Below are 17,428 nucleotides of genomic sequence, written 5' to 3'. Positions count from 1 at the left end.
ATGAGTGTATTAGCATTGTTCTTCGGAGCGACCCTTTATGCCAACGAGTTCCCATGCGCCGTTTTGTGTGTGTGTGTGTGTGTGTGTGTGTGTGTGTGTGTGTGTGTGTGTGTGTGTGTGTGTGTGTGTGTGTGTGTTACACAATAGGGTATCCTGAGAGAGAAGGGCTCTTCCTCGCTTCCCACACTTTGGCTAACAGTAAGAAATGTTGACTTGTCATTTTGCAGGGACAACCTTGACCTTTAGTCAGTGTGCCTTTATTACTCGCTGATTAATGCAATTACTTATGCGTAAAATCTTTTACCACATCCTTTTTCCTTTGGTTACGACTCCAGCGAGAATTTACGCTAGATGCATTAGGAAGTGTTGACCGAAAGTGATATTACTGTGCTTAACGGCTCAGGTAATGACTTTCAGTTGATTTTCTTGTTTGGTCATGTAGTGTGTTTGCAAGTTGTGACCTTAGGCACTGTGATATCATTTTCAGTCAACAGCAAATGTTAGTACAAGGTTAAATGGCACATTATTAACCACAGTGTGTTTAGACTAGTGAGGGAGCATAGAAAAAAAATGATTGTAAACAACATTTTTCACTTGACTTTTATATGTTAATGTAATATTTGTCATTACTGCATTGCAACTTCAAAAGTAACCTGCTAAAAATATATATACTTTACAAAAGTACAGACACAAAAGTCCTATCAACACAAAATTCTGTCACATTCATAGAGTACATTCAAACTTTGCAGGATTGGGAGGCCCTCAATTTTCCTACAACGCCACCTGCTGGCCAGACATTTACCTAAGCTTTCCGTCTAAATAGCTACTACAAATGCAGTCTGTAGGGTAACTACTGTCCTGTACAATAGAATGTAAAAAGAAAGAAAGAAACAAGAACAAGAAAGGTAATAATAATACAAATTAATAATAAAAACGGTGGTTCTTTTTTATTATTTTTAATTAGATGAGCAGTTAGATATTTTTGAATGAAATAAAATGAAGACAGAAACGAAATCTTGGTCAAACTAATTAAATGTTAGACTTTCAATGATCTAACAAATGCATTTGAGTAGATAGAAATATGCAACCATCCCTAACCCGTTTAAATCGAAGAGAAGAATTTTATTTTGAAACTCCCCACCAGAAGTCATCTCATTTGCATTTGGAAGCAAATCGGCAGATTGACGAAGTTTTATGGTTCGTTTATGTGTCAAACTGGCTCTTGCAGGTCACGATGTTGACGGGTGCAGAATCTCGGATCGTCATCATCGGATGCGGCATATCGGGGATAGCAGCGGCACAGAGACTCGTGAAATCAGGATTTAATCATGTGCGTATACTCGAAGCGACTGGAAGAAGCGGGGGGAGAATCAAAACTGGTAAATTCGGTAAGTACAACAAGGGAACCCACTTTGACCCACTGACCCAGTTTCTTTTGTGTAACTTTACGTTATCACTTGCAATCGTCTTGCAATGACTCCTCGGTTTACGACGTAGTTCATTTCCGACGATGGTGACGTAACTCGGGTTTGCACGCTACCAACCTCGTATACATCGCACTAGTAAAGCCCGAATTATCCAGAAGACAGTAATGTTTTAAAAACGATTGAAAACAATATGCAAAACCGCTGTGTGTTCATTAACGAACAGTTCGTATTAGTTTGTCAGATGCATATGCATTACCATATGGCAATCATGCGTAGCCCCAAATATTCAAAATAAGTGCTAAAATACACCAATGATTAATTTGTTAAACCAGACAAATGTAGGGAAAATGTTAACAAACAACCATTCACACATATAAATTGAAGTTCAGATTAACCTCAATACTTGTTATTGTTGTGACTTTTGTGTGTAGGTGACAACATAGTAGAGTTGGGGGCCAACTGGATCCACGGGCCATCCGAAGAGAACCCGGTATTTTGTTTGGCTCGGCAATACGGCCTGCTGAGTTCGGATGCTCTCACCCCGGAGAATCAGGCAATGGATGTCGGCGGACATCCTCCCTGGATCCCCAATGTCTTCACCAGCTCAGGTCACTCTTGAGAAAACCTCTCGTCTTTTTCGACCAAATAAGGTGGTCAACTCATGTGCTGTTTCTCCTAACTAAAAGGGCGCAAATTGAGCCCTGAAGATGTGTACCCCTGTGTGGAGATGTTCAAAGAACTTCTGGATGAGACTGCAGAATTTCAGGAGAAGGGAGGGGAACCTTGGCCGACTGTGGGCCAATTCATACGTGCAGAGGTATGATCACCATATCCATGTTTTACCAGATCTCGACAGTCACATTATGTCTTATTTGGGTTGAGGTGCTACAAAGATCAGCGGAGAAGTGGAAAGCAGACAAAGCAGGATCTTTGCAGCGGTGTATGTTCAGCACCATGATGAAGGTGGAGTGTTGCGTTTCTGGAACTCACAGCTTGGACGACCTGGGCTTGGGTGCTAATGGCCTCTATAAAACAACACTCGGACTAGACTGCACCTTCCCGAGGTTCGTAGTCCAACATATAAAACACACTAGCTGTGCATGTTCGACACCTCAATAACTCTTTATCGCATTTACATTATAGATAACACTCGTTTCGGCATATCATATAATACTTACAATACAATAAAAATACAAGAGCTGTATAAAAATTTGATGTGAAAAGAAAAAAATCCATTTGTCTCGTATCCTGTGTTGCCTTCTGTCTTATTTCAGAGGTTATGAAGGTCTAGTAGGAAAACTGATGTCAGAGTTGCCTGCTGGTATAGTGAGCTACAACACACCCGTTCGTCGCATCCACTGGAACAAGTCCGACAAAAGCCACGCATACGTGAATGTCGAGTGCGTTGATGGGAAGATGGTGGCCGCTGATCATGTGATCGTCACAGTTCCTTTAGGTGTTACTATCGGGAATTCATTCAGATGGTCCTTCTAAAGCAACTACTGTATCTGATTGTTGTTGTTTCTGTTTGGTCAGGCTACTTAAAGAAGCACTACACCTCACTGTTCCGTCCTCCTCTTCCTCTGCACAAAATTCACTCAATCCAGAGATTAGGTTTTGGCACCAACAATAAAATATTTGTGGAATTTGATTCGCCCTGGTGGGATGATGACTGTGAGGTCATTTACTTGGTGTGGGAAGATGAGGTGAGTTCATAAATGAAGCTGGAGATTTGCTCCTTCTTGAACTTTGTGCCAAATCGAAAATTTTCACTCTTTGTCAAGGCAGAATTAGAATTATGTACTGTGACCGAATACTTTATCTTGTACCTTCTCTTCATATTTAATGGTTAAGCTTTACAACCTAAAACCTAATCTATTATTTGTTGTCACCTTGGTCAGGATGGCATGGTGGACCAGGTACAGGATGTTCCGGGATCCTGGATTAAGAAATTGTTTGGCTTCACTGTATTACAACCCACTGAAAGGTCAGCAGCTCAACAATCAGTCCCATAATTCATATGTTCAACCGTTGCAGAAAATCCTCAATTTAATGTATGTCGCGTATTGTGTATGTTTGGTGGTTTCAGGTTCGGCCATGTTTTGTGTGGCTGGATTGCTGGGCATGAGTCAAATTATATGGAGACTTTGTCTGAGCAGGAGGTTCTGCGTGCCGTCACACAACTCGTCCGCAGGTTTACAGGTGAATGAGTTACAGTCTTAAATGGATTTCCTGAACAAGCCCAATTAATTCGGTGCACACGTAGGTAATCCCATAATCACTCCACGGAGAGTCTTGAGGTCTCGATGGTTTCACGACCCCTGGACATGCGGATCGTACAGTTACCCCTCAAGGGGCTGCTCATTGCAGGACTTGGAGAACTTGATGGAGCCTCTGCCATCCAAGCGATTGCTCTCACAAGTACTGACATTTTGAACATTTAGAAAATAACTATATCAAACTCACAAATCATCAACTGTCTGCTGTGTCCTTTCCAGCCACTGCAGGTGTTGTTTGCTGGAGAGGCGACTCATCCCTGCTACTTCTCCACCGTCCATGGAGCTCTTCTCTCTGGCTGGAGGGAAGCCGACAGACTCCTTGCTCACTACTCCTCCTCCATTCATTCTGCACAGCCAACCAAGTCAAAGCTCTAAAAGAATGATGGTCAATGAAGTGGTTTCACTGTGACTTATCACATTGTTTTGCCTTACGTACATCTACTATAAGCTGTTAAACGGTTATTTAAAGTCTGGTTTCTATAATATGCAGTAACATTTCAAACTACTCTAATAATTTTAATACAGTCCAATAAAAAGTTAATGTTCTCATTTCTTGTCAGGGTTTTTGTCCATGTAATTTGTTGTCATATTTTATTTGTGGTACCAGTACCGGTTGTTATTATTATTATTATTATTATTATTATTATTGTACGCAGTTCTACACACGCGACGCGGTTTGTTGATGAAAAGCGGAACCATTTGCAGGTTTACAGTTTTTAGTCGGCGTGTAAATAGTGGCGTGCAGAATGTCCATTCCGTCGTTTTTTTTATAGTCGTGAATGGGAGAAATACTGACTTTGGTTCCAATGTGACTGTTAAAAGTCACGTATATATTTATCACGGCCATGAAACTGTACAGGTCACTTTGCGATGTTGCCAAGTTTCGAAGCACTTTCGACTTTGGAGGACGGGAAGTGGCTCACTGGTTCCCTGGACATATGGCTAAAGGTGACTGCAAGTACAGGAATTGCTATGAAATGACTAATCAATGCATGATTCCTGAAATACGGGTTTGTAATGAACTGTTTGTTTTTGAGGGCAGGGCTGAAGCAGATGAGAGCCAGTCTGAAGGGTGTGGATTGCATCATAGAAATACACGATGCTAGAATATCCTTACTGATGGATTTGAAGCTGTGTGTTTGTCATGCAATAATAAAACATCTTTAACATGAAGCACATCCCTTTCTCTGGAAGAAATCCTGTGTTTCAGGAGACGCTGGATGTCAAACCACATCTACTTGTTCTTAACAAGATGGACCTGGCTGACCTGTCAAAAAAACAGGTGCTTACCACATTCATGCACTGTTTTTAGTTCATATTGTTTTAAAGAACACACACAGTCAGCAAGACTGGATTCTAGTCCTATGTGTTACCTAAAACAACTAAGATGCCCTTGTGTGAATTCATTTCAATAGATCGTTTGTCATTTTCTTTTTTTCATGCAGAGGATCCTGAAGGAGCTTGGTAGAAGTGGCGTAAAAAATGTTCTGTTCACTGACTGTCTAAAACAAAGAGACGACAACGTCGCCAAGGCATGTGTCGTCGTCATCGCTGAACGGCTAATAAATTTGATTTCCAGCCTTCACTAATGTCGATTTTCTGCAGGTGGTGCCGACAGTGCTGGAAATGATAACAAACTCGCACCGCTTTAACAGAGAAGAGGTACACACCGAGTAAAACGACAAAAGACATCATGCTGCCTTGATACTGTAGTACCCCATTTTGATAATCACATGTAAATTTGTACATTTGTCAAGAATCTGAATTATTGCCTAATGGTAATTGGAGTGCCCAACGTGGGAAAATCATCACTCATCAACTCCCTAAGGAGAACTCATTTGAAAAAAGGTACATTTAAGTACTCAACGCTTTTTTTTTTAATTTCTGAGTTACACGCATGAATTGTGTCGATCAGGCCGCGCGTCTCGAGTTGGTGGAGAGCCTGGTATAACTCGAGCCGTCCTCACTAGGATTCAGGTCAGTGGTGTCTATTTTTATGTTTGGGTTGTTTTTTTTTTTTATTGAATTTTTTTCATGCTATTTAGTGGTATCGTTCTCAGGTTTCTGAACGCCCCATAATGTACCTGTTGGACACACCAGGAGTCTTGCCACCAAAAATAGAAAGTTTGGAGACAGGCATGAAGCTGGCGTTATGTGGTGAGCATGTTTAACGTGCTAATTTAGTCATCCCAATGGAAATGACCCAATGGCTTTGTTCAGAAATGTGCTAAATCGAGGGAGGCTTCAATTGAACTGTGCTTCTGTTGTCTCTCTCCAGGAACTATCCTGGACCATTTAGTGGGTGAGGATGTCATCGCTGACTACTTGCTTTATTCTCTGAACCGGCTTCAAAATTTCAGGTAGTAGTTTTAGGCGTGAGCCATCTGTGTTGGTATTTTAAGTCTGTTGGTCCATTGCTTTGCTTTTTTTGCACAGTTACATTGAAAAATACAACCTGGAAGAGCCTAGCGACAACATCCAACATGTCCTCAAGCACATAGCTGTAAAGCTCAAGAAGACTCAGCGCGTCAAAGCACTCACTGGAGTGGGTGAGAGAAAGAATACTGCTTGCTTAATACAAACCAAAAGTTGCATCCATGATGACAATGTTTGCTTTCCTTTAGGCAACATTAACGTCATCGTACCCAACTATACGGCAGCGGCGTACGATTTCATCCGAGCTTTTAGAAAAGGAGAGCTGGGCCAAGTGATTTTGGACTAGAAGGACACATTTTAATGGATACAGCTGTATATTTGGACTTTTGTAAGTAAAATCCTTCAAGATCTGATTGGAATGCGTCTTGCTTTTAGAATGAAAAAGGCAGATGTCTTTTTGAGTTGGTTTACACTTGAGTTTATTTGCATTGAGACGGATAAGAAAGGTATTCTGTACATTGCACAAGTGCTAGAGAAATAAGGTAAACAAGAAGCATTGGGGATATATCACAACCTGTTTAAGCAGCACCGTATTCTTACACATGACTCACAAATATACTGGATTTCCTCAAATAGTAAGCTGTCTCTCAAGTGGTGGTCCACAAAACGCAAAGCCTCTCGTCTTCTATCGGGAAAATGGGTCGTAATTGTCATGATCTCCGCTCAAAGACTGATATTTGAACTCAATTGATAACAGCAGCACCTGCCGAGTCACGTAAACAGTCGCTCAGATGACTTCAAGTGTGGAGTCTTTGTGAGTGATGGAAATAAATGATTTCCCTGGGCTTCATATGAAAAGATCTTGGACGCCTCTTCCATCTGTATTTGCTGCCATAAACTCTTGCACATCCAAATATAGAACTTGGCGTGTCAAAAATGGGAGTTTTTTTTTTTGTTGGTTTTCCACAAATATTTATAATCAGCAGCCTCTCAGTAAAGCAAAGTTTCTGAATGAGTCTAGATTATTCTGTGAAATTGTTACATCATTGTCATTTTTAACTTTAAGTGTCACCATGTCAATAAGAATGTTTTCGAAAAGTGTTCATAAATGAAATTATGCTATTAGCCTAAGGAAGTGCATATTTTAATAGCATTTTGGCTTTGTGTAGTCTTCATTCTTGATCTCTCGTGGCTCATTTGGTCCGCAACACTCAAGCTGGTGTACATAAGTTTTGACATTTTAAGTTGAAGTGAACAGTGCAGTGTTTGTTTTGTGGTCATGACTATGTCTTCCCACCAGTTTTCCTGTTGCTTCCAGCCTGTCCTGCATTAGTCAGGTCCAGCACATTTCTCCTTAAAAGCTCATTACCACATGGAGTCCCACAACAGTATATATTTGGAGGACAGCGTTGCCATGGTGACGGAGAACATTTGCCAGAAGGATGCTCCCGCTTGGGAGCCAGACATCTGAGCATCAAAGTAACCGGTCCTGTTGTAATAATCCAGCTCCTCGTTGGAGTCAGCGTTGCTGCGGCGGTAAGCGGACGCGTACCATTTATCTGCCGTCAGGGCCACGGCAGCCCCTGCGGCCGCAGCGGCGGCCACGCGTACCGGGGAGGTCCGGCCCGCCGCTCTGAAGCGAGAGCGCGGGCCGCCATAGCCGCCCGCACCGCGATACGAGCCCGCCGTGGAGCTACGTGCGGATCCTCTTGATGAGCCACGGGACCCCCCGCGGCCTCCTTTGCACAGTGCAGGCTCGCACAGGAAGGCGGAGAGCAGGAGGAATATCCAGCAGGTTGTGAGCACCTGGTTCATCTATGCAACCATAGGAGAACATTATTTTAAATGAACTGCTACCAGTTTTGTACACAATTCTGAAATGACAAATTTACTCAGATTATCTATGGCTTTATAATCGGTGGAGCTCTTGAAGACCAGTATGCAAAGCGACTTTAGATCATTTGCATGTGATCACAAAGCAAAAACAAATTATAAAAGTTGGTACATAACAGGGGATGTAAAAATCATTTATATTCCACCTGTGATGCTATGACAACATGACTGAAATATGATTGGATGCTTGGTAAGCGCTATGATTCTCATTATTGCCTCATGACTGCTTTTCTAGCCGTTGCCTCACATGTAATGTCCATCATTTTGGAAATGACAGTAGTTTAGATATGGAAAATCAATTTTATTTTGCATTCTAGTCATAAAAAATTGTGTGATTCTGCACAGATGATGTCAAGTATGTGGACACTGAGATAGCTGATGCATTGTTGACATTGCATACGTTTTATATAGCTTTTTGATGCATAAATAATAAATATGCCTGGGGTTGTGTCAAACCACAAATATAGATGCTTGAAATTACTGCACACGATTGACAAGACAACAATGGCAATCAATATGTACAAATCGCACGCCATTATTTTACACAGAACCATTTTATACTGAATCTTTCTCCCATCGTGCTAATTAGCCTCCTAGCTCATTGGAGCCTTTGTGTAATTGATTAAATTAATAATTAAGATTGTTACGATCCGATAATAAGCACAGCATCCCTATGGTTGGTGCGTACCTTGATCCTTGTATATCTTCAAGAAAAAGAAGAAAGGTTGTGAAGATGGTCACGGAGGATGCTGGTGCGCGTTCACGAGGATGGCGGCGCGTGAACGAGCAAGAGCGCTCCAAGCATCACTATCGCTGTTGTAGCACGAACATCCTGCATTGAGCGTGTTCCGTCGCTGCGATACGTCACGCGCGCCCGTCATATTGGATGTGTCAGATCTGCATTTATCTCATTATACACTATAGTCATCAGTCTAAGTGACTAAATGGAATGCTGTAGAATAGTCAGTGAATTCGCTAATAAAGATAATTATCTTGGTTGCAGTGTGATAATACTGCTTATGTCCGCTAGACGGCGGTAATGTTACACTACATTTGAATGTGATCCTCCATTAGACAACGAAGAAGAAACGTAACAGGAAGTACCGTGCAGTTTTCGTATAAATTGACAGCCAAACAGTCTTCAGGTGCGGTCATGGCGTTTGTCTGCAGAAATGCCGCCGCTTTGCTGAAACCGAACCGCGCAGCACCCGCTTTGCTCTCGGCAGCGGCCCGCTTTTTTAGTTCGGGTGAGTGTTTTAAAAGACACGCGTGCTTTTCATTTTTCAATGTCAAGCACAGTTGCGTCACATGCTCTGCAAACTTGTCTTGGTTGCACTGTGCTATGAAGTGGAATTGTCATATGTCATAAATTCTAATGCGACATTGCAAAGAAACATTATTATTGTTTGTTATATTATTTTTGTTTACTTTAAAGACACAGGTTGACCCCTGACCCCGTTCTACATTTTGCTGTCTTAGATCATTTATAAATAAAAGCATTTGGGACAAACTTGGTGAAATTTGATAATTACCCATCACTGGGTATAAAAATGGGTCGCAATTATAGGGGTGAAAACGAGAACCACTCTATGAGATAATCTGTGTTTACCATCCCTGCAGGTGTCCACTATGAGTATATCATGGTAGAGAAGCGAGGAGAGAAGAAGAATGTGGGTTTTATCCAGTTGAATAGACCTAAAGCTCTCAATGCGCTATGCGACGGTTTAATGAAGGAAGTGGGTCAGGCCTTGGATGCCTTCGAGGACGACGGAGATGTGGGTGCCATCGTCATCACAGGCAGCGACAGAGCATTTGCAGGTAAGGGGAATAAATATTAAGGATATGCAGCGTTGCTGCCCAATTCTGTTGTCAGCATGGCTCATCTTTTCTGTCTTGTTTAGCTGGAGCGGACATAAAAGAAATGCAGAATCGAACTTTCCAGGAGTGTTACGGTGGGAACTTTCTGGCCCACTGGAACAGAGTGTCTACTGTGAAGAAGCCTGTGATTGCTGCCGTCAATGGATTTGCCGTGAGTGTTTCTGCTTTGCAATATCCATTGTCTAATATGCGAGATGTGTTCGATCCATTCTTGGAGGATGAAGGTAACACATGTGACAGGCGTCTGGGGTCTATGCTAAATTTTGTTCCCGGTTGTAGTTGGGAGGAGGTTGCGAGTTGGCGATGATGTGTGACATCATCTACGCTGGAGAGAAGGCGCAGTTTGGCCAGCCAGAGATTCTGCTGGGGACCATCCCTGGTATGAGAATTTGAGAATCTATTGGAGCCACATTTATGATATGTCTTGTTTCCGTGCAGGGGCGGGCGGCACCCAACGTCTGACACGTGCGGTGGGCAAGTCACTGGCCATGGAGATGGTACTGACAGGAGATAAAATTAATGCCCACGAAGCCAAGCAGTCAGGTACAAGAACTTAAATAATATGCTTAACACAAACTCACTTTCAACAACTTCAGTCCGAATGGTTATTTACTTGCGTCCATTGCCACTAATAGAAATCATTTTTTTTTTTTTCTGTTGCCTAATGCAGGTCTGGTGAGTAAAGTTTGCCCTGTGGATCAGGTAGTGTCCGAAGCGGTGAAATGCGGCGAGAAAATAGCTGCCAATTCCAAACTGGTGTCCGCCATGGCCAAAGAGGCAGTTAATGCAGGTCAGGCCACATCCAATGAAACCCGTAGCACGTATTATAATCAAATCAGGTTGAAATTTGTTCGTTTTTTTTTCCTCCTTGTGCGCCTTCAGCCTTCGAGCTGACTTTGGCTGAGGGAAATCGTTTGGAAAAGCGCTTGTTCCACGCAACGTTTGCTACGGTAACGTGGTCCACTGTCATGTTTGGAGAGTAGACTTCAAATTACATGACATTTGTGCTTTTTTTTTTTTTTTTTAGGATGATCGCAAGGAGGGCATGAGTGCATTTGTGGAGAAGAGAAAGGCCAGTTTTCAGGACAATTAATTTGCTAATCCAACTCCAAACAGATCATGCGCAGCAAGTCGAATGACACCAGTAGAACATGGATTGTGTTTTATCTCACTTTTAATTTAGTAGTACCACAGTGGGATGTTTTTTTTCCCCCCATTCAGTGATCAAATATGATATTCCATCATGGATATGGAGAAAAAGCAAACCAATCTTGTATCTTTAGCAAAAAGTGACAGTACAGTTGACCTTTTAATTTTCAATGAGTGCCTTATTAAGGCGTGCATTTGGATTTGAATGATTGAGTACACAATCCCACACAACTGAGGGTCCAGTGAAGGTGGATGCAGTTCAATTTTTACCACACAAGGAAATCACATGGGTCACCTCAACCATTGAAAGAGTTCTTTCGTCTAAAGTTTCTTTTTTGTGTACGTTTTGCATAATAAACCAGATGAATTGATGTCGGTTTTGTAGTTGGCCTGAAGAAAAAAAAAAAAAATGAAGGCTGTCCACTGTTGAAGATTTTTGTTTTAATAACATTTAGGGGTTTTTTTGTTTAGGGTAAGCCACTAGAGGGAAGCCACATGCAGTTAAAGGTTCCAATTGTCAAGCAGTTAAAAAAATCCAAAATAATTGGCAAAATCTCTTTATTTTTAATGTTTTAAATGGTGCTATTGGGCAAGCAAATTGTATATATTAATTATTAACAACATTCTATATTCCACGTCAACTTTAACAATTAAACATTTTTTGAAAATTAACTTTCAAAATACATTTATTTTGAACATGTAAAACAAAGTAGTTTCACATGTTAAAAAATAAGTCCAAGTCCGGGCTTTATTTCAAATATCCATGTAAAATAAAATCACCCCTCCCTTTTATTCTGCACTAGCTGTCTGATGTTCACGCGCAACTCTCCCACAAGGCCATGGCCTAATTGATTTTTATTTTTCATTCAGTATCCCCCCACAGAGCTGTCTTTCTTGTCGTTCCCGTGAAACAAAACTTTTCAGTGCGAAAGAAACTCGTCTCCTCTCTCAGCGGGACGCACAAAAAGTCTGCAGCGTCCGAAGGTTCTGCAAAGGAGCGTTGTCTTTTGAGGCCTGGAGAAAGGTCAAAATAATAAATGTCGACTCAATTGAGCTCCTCCGAGCACACAATGGGGACCGAAACGTTACACTGAAGCAGCGCCGACTCTCGTGGCGTGATAAACTCATTTAAAAAAAAAAGTCCAAAAGAAAGAGTGAGCAGCATGGGTCCGGACTGAGAGAATGGGGAGGGGCTCTTGCGGGGGGAGTGGGGGGCTAGATTTACTTTTCTGCAAGTCAGCCACGTTCCCCTTTGCATTCACTCTGACTTCCACCCTATTTATTGTCCTCCATTGGCCAATAATGCCTCCTCCTGTCTTCTTTTTAACAGCCATGCTCTGCTGTCAGAAATGAGTTATTTTCCTTAAAACATATTTAATCCACTATTAGACCTCAAGTACAGCACAGGGACTGTAACGGTTCAGTCACAAAGAGGACTCCTTAACATTTTTTTGCCATCCAGCTAAGTGTCAGATGAAACAAGCAATGTGAAGCTGGATGTGGACAAATATTTTCAGTAGCTCCAATTCTTGGCTGCAGCGACTATCGGAATATTGCCACTCGTCTCTGCTTTGACTTGTGCCCCGGGGGGGCAACAACAACAAGTAGAAGATGAACTGTGGTCATGGGATTGATAACATAACATTCATGACACATAATCTTTTCCTCTCAATCATAGATTAAGTTGCATGCATTTTTGATTATTCCGTTTACCTGTGAATTTAAGATCTGTTGATTAAACTCTGAAGAATATTTTTTTATTGAAGCATCCAGTTTTCAGTCAAAACATTCATCACAGGTCGTCCTCAATTTACAAACGTAGCACAAAGCCGGTATGAATTTTATTCTTATAACTCTGTTGCTCCTTGGAACAATTTATATCATACATCTTCAGAATTAAAAGATGTTCAGTGGTGGACATAAAAGCATGTATTTCCACATGTCAGCGGTGGTAGAGATGATCGAGATCTTCCTCTGGTTGGTCGTAATTTCTTTCCAACGGCCAATCAACAGGAACAGCAGCGTTGTCATTGTCAAGGTAACTTTGCAGGTCAGGATGGTACAAGTCATCCACGTCCTCCTCGGGCTCCAGATGACGTCTCACCCGATCAAGTGCTTCAGTAATGTCTGGTTGGGGTTGTACAAGTCGGGCCATTCTGTATTCAGCAGTGAGCGGGGCGAGATATTCTTCTAGTTGAGCTCTGGCTTCATGGTAGACGGCATCTCGGTCCTGCTCACTGATAATTTCTTCATATTACAACTTCATAACAACTATTACCCCATGTTACCCCCAAAATACATATTTATCGGGCAAAAAAAAATTATACTTACATGGTGTCCTGGAAGGCTTTGTTGCTAAGTTTATTCTGAAAACAGATATCAACACTAATATCAATCAGAGATCAAATATATCAATATTGTATTATATGACATTTATGTGCACATTTGAAGCCGTTTTTTTTGTGTGTGTGTGTGAGATCTTAAATATTTGATGTATATACCCATGGCTTATATGGCTTGGCTGCAATGCCAAATATCAGGGTGACCAAAAGAGTAATCCTACAAGTGGAAAGATCCAACATCAACAATTTGTCGGCACTTTCTAACATGCATAGAGAATCAATATTTGCTGCTTACCTGAACATGGTGTGCTTCCGGTTTGTGTGGAGTCTTGAAAGTGTCAGAGAAAATGTGCCTTCACGTACAAAACAGTCCAAAGTTCCAACAATGATTACACTCACTTGACCTTTGCATCTTTTTAAACCCTGCAACATCATTTTTTTATCTATATGATGTCATACTTGATGCAATGCCAATGTTTTATAAAGTCACAACATTCTCATTTATAAGGCCAGATTAAACGGTCAAAATGAAATGCTGACGAAACAATTTGTTTAAATTAGCCAGTTTATTGCCGGTGAATGATTTTCCATTGCCTGCTCATAAAAAGGCGATCATTTCAATTAAATAGTTACAATGTGTCTGAGTATTCCAAGTTGATAATTCTCAGTGAGATTTTTTTAAATGATCAATTAATCAACTCTACAGTTATCATCACCAGTGTATTAGTTGTTGCTTAAAATAACGGCCTCGAGGTAATTTGGATGGCATGTTCACTGGGAATGTTAATAAATGAATATATAAATAAATAAATAAACTATATCAAAAGATGCAGTAATAATATGGATACAATGTAAATAAACTGGTTTTTTTTGTCACAGTTTATTACTTCAAGACTTAGCGACACACTGATTTAGCAAGCTGACTGACTTGGAAAAATATGACTGTGAGTATTGTTATATAGTATTTTTTTTAAATATTTTCTATCAAACATAATAACTATTATTATCACACATGAATATGTCAGAGAGAAAACTGTGGTCTTGGCACACAATACAACTACTAACCACATATTTATATGACTGTCACTTTTAATGGCTTTGTGTTTGAATTTCCTCATTTGGAATGATAAAGGCTTTTAATGTTATGATAATATACAGCACAAGCATGAAGAATGCATCCATTTCAGATAATCTACTTTAACACATGCGCTCCTCTGGGATGTCATTTACTTGCATAAATCTACCGCTGGGCAACGTTCCCGCCTGACTATTTGTTGACTGTCCATACAACAGCCAGAGTGTCATTAAATCAACATAGCCTTTATTAATGTCAGCAAGCAAGCGCATACTTGGATATCTTTTTTTTTTTTTTCTTTCTTAAAAGAGCAACAGGAGTCACTTCCTGTCTCGACCAGGGATGGCTCCAGAGCGTCTGTCGAGTTATCTGCCCTCACTATGGGATCCATATGTGTCAGCCCGATGTTTCAACGCCCCGGGTCACACTCTGATCTACTGTCCACCACTCCCTGTGCAAATGCCAAACATCTTCAACATCATGTGCGATATGTTAACAAGAAAAAGGATTCTCCTTGGTTCAAGACTCAGACCACATTATTATCTTATAATGTGAGAATTTGTTTCAACTATAATAAAATGAAACATTTTCAAAAATCGCATTCTTTTTATGATAATCACACATCAGTATAATATACTTTCCTGATTATTTCAATGTCATGAATTCAAAGACATTTATGTCATTTTATTTGTTCACTGTTCTGGTTCCATTGCATTGTAGTGAAGCCGTGTGGCATCCATTTCTGCTCAAGTAATCAAATACGGTTCCTCGCTCTCTAAATGCCTAAACTGTCAACATCATCTAATTATGTACAAGAAATAAATAATAAATGTAAAAATGTTGCTTTGCCGTCTTCCCCACACGACCATAACAACAATATCAGACACAACTCCATTCCCCATAGCTGATCAAACGACTTAGATGAGACCGCCGCCTTCAATATAATAGAAACAACCCTCCAGTTATTCGGTCCTTCAGACAAAAGGCCTGTCAAACAGAGGTTGAGGCTAGGAGATGTAGCCCATTATGGGAACGTTCTGTCAGTCTTCGAGAAACCGCAACCTTGAGTGCAAACCCTCAGGTCTGATGGATAAAGTGTGCTGCAGATTGGACCGACGGAGCCTGCCCCCCACCCGACCCGCCCCCATGTCTTACACACATCAGTGGCGTGGCTTTCATGTGCACGCGGCCCCGAGGCCCATCTTCTACAAGCACAGATCTCAACCTCAACTGCTCGGGGGTCCCAACTGGCTCGTGTGGAGAAACATGCCAGCTCTGATTCAATTTAGTAGAATCTTGTGGCTACGGGAGTGGGGGTGCTTTGTTCCGAAGTGAAGGATTGTTCATTTAAAAAGAGATATGTGATCCAAATGAAATTATAACATGTAAGAGCAACATGTTGGATAAATTGTCAAGATTAAATGAAAACATTGATGTCACTTTAAAACTGATTTATTGAATTGCCCTTGATGATGAATCCATCCGTCCATCCATCCCAACTTTGGGTGCAAGTGGAAAAAGTCAAATAATATAATGTGCATGAGAACAACTCTTCTTCTTCTTCTTCTTCTTGCCACAGTGCATAGCTCACATCTCGCTTGTTTTGGTGTGACTGACAAGCCTCTTGAAAAATGTGGGGGCAACAACGAAGACCACAGCCAATGGGAGTTGTCAGGCAAGATTTTATGCAATGTGAAAGAACTACTCACACGTTCACACAGCGCTAAATACTAGCGGGAGCCAAGAATAAATTGCCTGTCTGTAACTATTTAAATGTAGCATTAAGTCTTGATTTACAGCCGTAATTCGGAGATGGCAAAACACGCAGCAAATGTTACAGCTCGCAGCAATTTATGGCTAAACCCAACACCAAAATGAATTTTTGTCTTAATTGCCGTTTGAGGAAGAATGATTCTGGCTTGACTTTGCACAATGTTTCTGTTGCACAGATGTTGTATGTGAGTGTGTGGGCTTGAATGCATGCAGAGCTTCAGAGTTTCCACTTGCATCGACAAAGACATTATGGTAAATGATGTGCTTTCTAAACAATATGAATCATTACAGCAATGCATTACACTTTCAAAAAAAATCAATGCGTTTGTTTGTATTATATCCTTCAATATGACACTGCATTTTCTTTTCCCCTCATTAAAAACACTACAAATAATGTTGTGGTGTTTCTTTTGAGGCTGGAATGGATTTTTGGCATTTCAATACATTTAAATGAGGGAATTGATTTAAGTTACGAGCCTGGTCACAACAAATTGAAACTTGCAAGTTAAAGTATCACTACATTTGTGCAATAGAGTCAATTGATGAATTGGTTTGCAAATACATCATACAGTTTTAAAACCTGTGAAAAATTAACTAACTGAAGACTGAGAATGTTTTCTTTTGCTTTGCTTATTTACTTATTTTTGGGGCCCAAGTGGGGCACATCATTTGCATTACTGGTTATCCGGTGCATATATGGATTGCACATCTACGTGGCTAAGTGTTCCAATACTTATGGTACTTTGCAAAGGGCAGTTTTCAAGAAGTAAGGCCCGAGCTCAATTGATCCACACAAAATGTTCCTTAGGGTCTTTAAAGCCAAGTCCTAAGCCACCATCTCCCCAACCGACTTGAAGTGGCAAACCACCGACAAACAATAGCGAAGATGAGACGAGTAGCTGAAACCTCCAAACACGTCGTTTGAAAAGTAATCATCTACACATTGTATGCACCGCATGAAAACACAAACCCTCCCACTTCTAAAACAATCATCAGCTCCAGGCCACCATCATAACTTGCAATAAATCACATGAAGGTTGTCTCAGCATTTGAGGCAAACCGCCGCTCAGTCTCTCCTCGCGCTCTTCCGTCATCTCCCCGCACACTGACAACGTTTAGGAAAGCTGGGGTTTTCTAAATAACTAAAATTAACACAGTGATCTACAATTAACTTAATTGATGCTTTCACCAATGCCCATTAAGCGCTCATTAGACATCTTTCGATGGAGTTGGACC

At 41.0% G+C, this 17,428-nt stretch overlaps 5 protein-coding genes across 9 annotated transcripts; 3 read left to right on the top strand and 2 right to left on the bottom strand.

Moving 5' to 3' along the window:
* Positions 1-62: 62 nt before the first annotated feature.
* Positions 63-4,228, top strand: paox (polyamine oxidase). The gene is made up of 11 exons (XM_085922223.1): positions 63-198; positions 1,229-1,388; positions 1,859-2,035; positions 2,114-2,244; positions 2,310-2,491; positions 2,702-2,883; positions 2,964-3,133; positions 3,329-3,414; positions 3,517-3,629; positions 3,694-3,848; positions 3,926-4,228. The coding sequence occupies exons 2-11, from the start codon at positions 1,235-1,237 to the stop codon at positions 4,079-4,081; spliced, it is 1,506 nt and encodes a 501-aa protein (XP_085778349.1). The 5' UTR covers positions 63-198; positions 1,229-1,234; the 3' UTR covers positions 4,082-4,228.
* A 205-nt stretch (positions 4,229-4,433) lies between these two features.
* Positions 4,434-7,637, top strand: mtg1 (mitochondrial ribosome-associated GTPase 1). Of its 5 annotated transcripts, none has more exons than XR_015067392.1 (12): positions 4,434-4,654; positions 4,749-4,815; positions 4,886-4,988; positions 5,152-5,238; positions 5,312-5,368; positions 5,464-5,554; positions 5,622-5,683; positions 5,767-5,863; positions 5,985-6,066; positions 6,143-6,251; positions 6,331-6,470; positions 7,401-7,637. XR_015067392.1 is itself a non-coding variant. In XM_085922006.1 (12 exons), exons 1-11 carry the CDS (start codon positions 4,552-4,554, stop codon positions 6,426-6,428), a joined length of 960 nt encoding a protein of 319 aa, XP_085778132.1. In that variant the 5' UTR covers positions 4,434-4,551; the 3' UTR covers positions 6,429-6,470; positions 7,383-7,631. The 5 variants fall into 5 exon arrangements, 3 of the variants coding, with proteins under 3 accessions (XP_085778132.1, XP_085778133.1, XP_085778130.1); XR_015067391.1 differs by having other exon boundaries at positions 7,383-7,637; XM_085922006.1 differs by having other exon boundaries at positions 6,143-6,255; positions 7,383-7,631.
* On the bottom strand, positions 7,448-8,708 carry sprn (shadow of prion protein). Its single transcript, XM_085922008.1, has 2 exons — positions 8,664-8,708; positions 7,448-7,897 (listed from the first exon to the last, which is right to left on the bottom strand). Exon 2 carries the CDS (start codon positions 7,895-7,897, stop codon positions 7,448-7,450), a length of 450 nt encoding a protein of 149 aa, XP_085778134.1. The 5' UTR covers positions 8,664-8,708.
* A 362-nt stretch (positions 8,709-9,070) lies between these two features.
* On the top strand, positions 9,071-11,373 carry echs1 (enoyl CoA hydratase, short chain, 1, mitochondrial). The gene is made up of 8 exons (XM_085922798.1): positions 9,071-9,222; positions 9,596-9,793; positions 9,877-10,004; positions 10,133-10,232; positions 10,292-10,396; positions 10,524-10,643; positions 10,736-10,803; positions 10,881-11,373. The coding sequence occupies exons 1-8, from the start codon at positions 9,129-9,131 to the stop codon at positions 10,944-10,946; spliced, it is 879 nt and encodes a 292-aa protein (XP_085778924.1). The 5' UTR covers positions 9,071-9,128; the 3' UTR covers positions 10,947-11,373.
* A 1,377-nt stretch (positions 11,374-12,750) lies between these two features.
* Positions 12,751-13,755, bottom strand: LOC147050193 (uncharacterized). The gene is made up of 4 exons (XM_085922511.1): positions 13,640-13,755; positions 13,504-13,561; positions 13,334-13,368; positions 12,751-13,239 (listed from the first exon to the last, which is right to left on the bottom strand). Exons 1-4 carry the CDS (start codon positions 13,645-13,647, stop codon positions 12,945-12,947), a joined length of 396 nt encoding a protein of 131 aa, XP_085778637.1. The 5' UTR covers positions 13,648-13,755; the 3' UTR covers positions 12,751-12,944.
* Between the last annotated feature and the right edge of the window lie 3,673 nt (positions 13,756-17,428).

This window comes from Syngnathus leptorhynchus, chromosome 10 (genome assembly GCF_054491065.1).
Source record: "Syngnathus leptorhynchus isolate UIUO chromosome 10, UIUO_Slep, whole genome shotgun sequence".
Lineage (NCBI taxonomy): Eukaryota > Metazoa > Chordata > Actinopteri > Syngnathiformes > Syngnathidae > Syngnathus > Syngnathus leptorhynchus.
This window is presented reverse-complemented; position numbering and strand designations above follow the sequence as displayed.

Bases quoted from the DNA above. Each gene is read 5' to 3' on its own strand.
- paox (XM_085922223.1), top strand. From the start codon at position 1,235: ATGTTGACGGGTGCAGAATCTCGGATCGTCATCATCGGATGCGGCATA. The intron at 2,245-2,309 runs GTATGATCACCA...ATTTGGGTTGAG, and splicing joins GCCAATTCATACGTGCAGAG to GTGCTACAAAGATCAGCGGA. The intron at 2,492-2,701 runs GTTCGTAGTCCA...GTCTTATTTCAG, and splicing joins CTAGACTGCACCTTCCCGAG to AGGTTATGAAGGTCTAGTAG.
- mtg1 (XM_085922006.1), top strand. From the start codon at position 4,552: ATGAAACTGTACAGGTCACTTTGCGATGTTGCCAAGTTTCGAAGCACT. The intron at 5,684-5,766 runs GTCAGTGGTGTC...TATCGTTCTCAG, and splicing joins CCGTCCTCACTAGGATTCAG to GTTTCTGAACGCCCCATAAT. The intron at 5,864-5,984 runs GTGAGCATGTTT...GTCTCTCTCCAG, and splicing joins CATGAAGCTGGCGTTATGTG to GAACTATCCTGGACCATTTA.
- sprn (XM_085922008.1), bottom strand. From the start codon at position 7,897: ATGAACCAGGTGCTCACAACCTGCTGGATATTCCTCCTGCTCTCCGCC.
- echs1 (XM_085922798.1), top strand. From the start codon at position 9,129: ATGGCGTTTGTCTGCAGAAATGCCGCCGCTTTGCTGAAACCGAACCGC. The intron at 9,794-9,876 runs GTAAGGGGAATA...TGTCTTGTTTAG, and splicing joins CAGCGACAGAGCATTTGCAG to CTGGAGCGGACATAAAAGAA. The intron at 10,233-10,291 runs GTATGAGAATTT...GTTTCCGTGCAG, and splicing joins TCTGCTGGGGACCATCCCTG to GGGCGGGCGGCACCCAACGT.
- LOC147050193 (XM_085922511.1), bottom strand. The intron at 13,369-13,503 runs GTATATACATCA...ATCTGTTTTCAG, and splicing joins CCAAGCCATATAAGCCATGG to AATAAACTTAGCAACAAAGC. The intron at 13,240-13,333 runs GTAAGTATAATT...AGAAATTATCAG, and splicing joins AAAGCCTTCCAGGACACCAT to TGAGCAGGACCGAGATGCCG.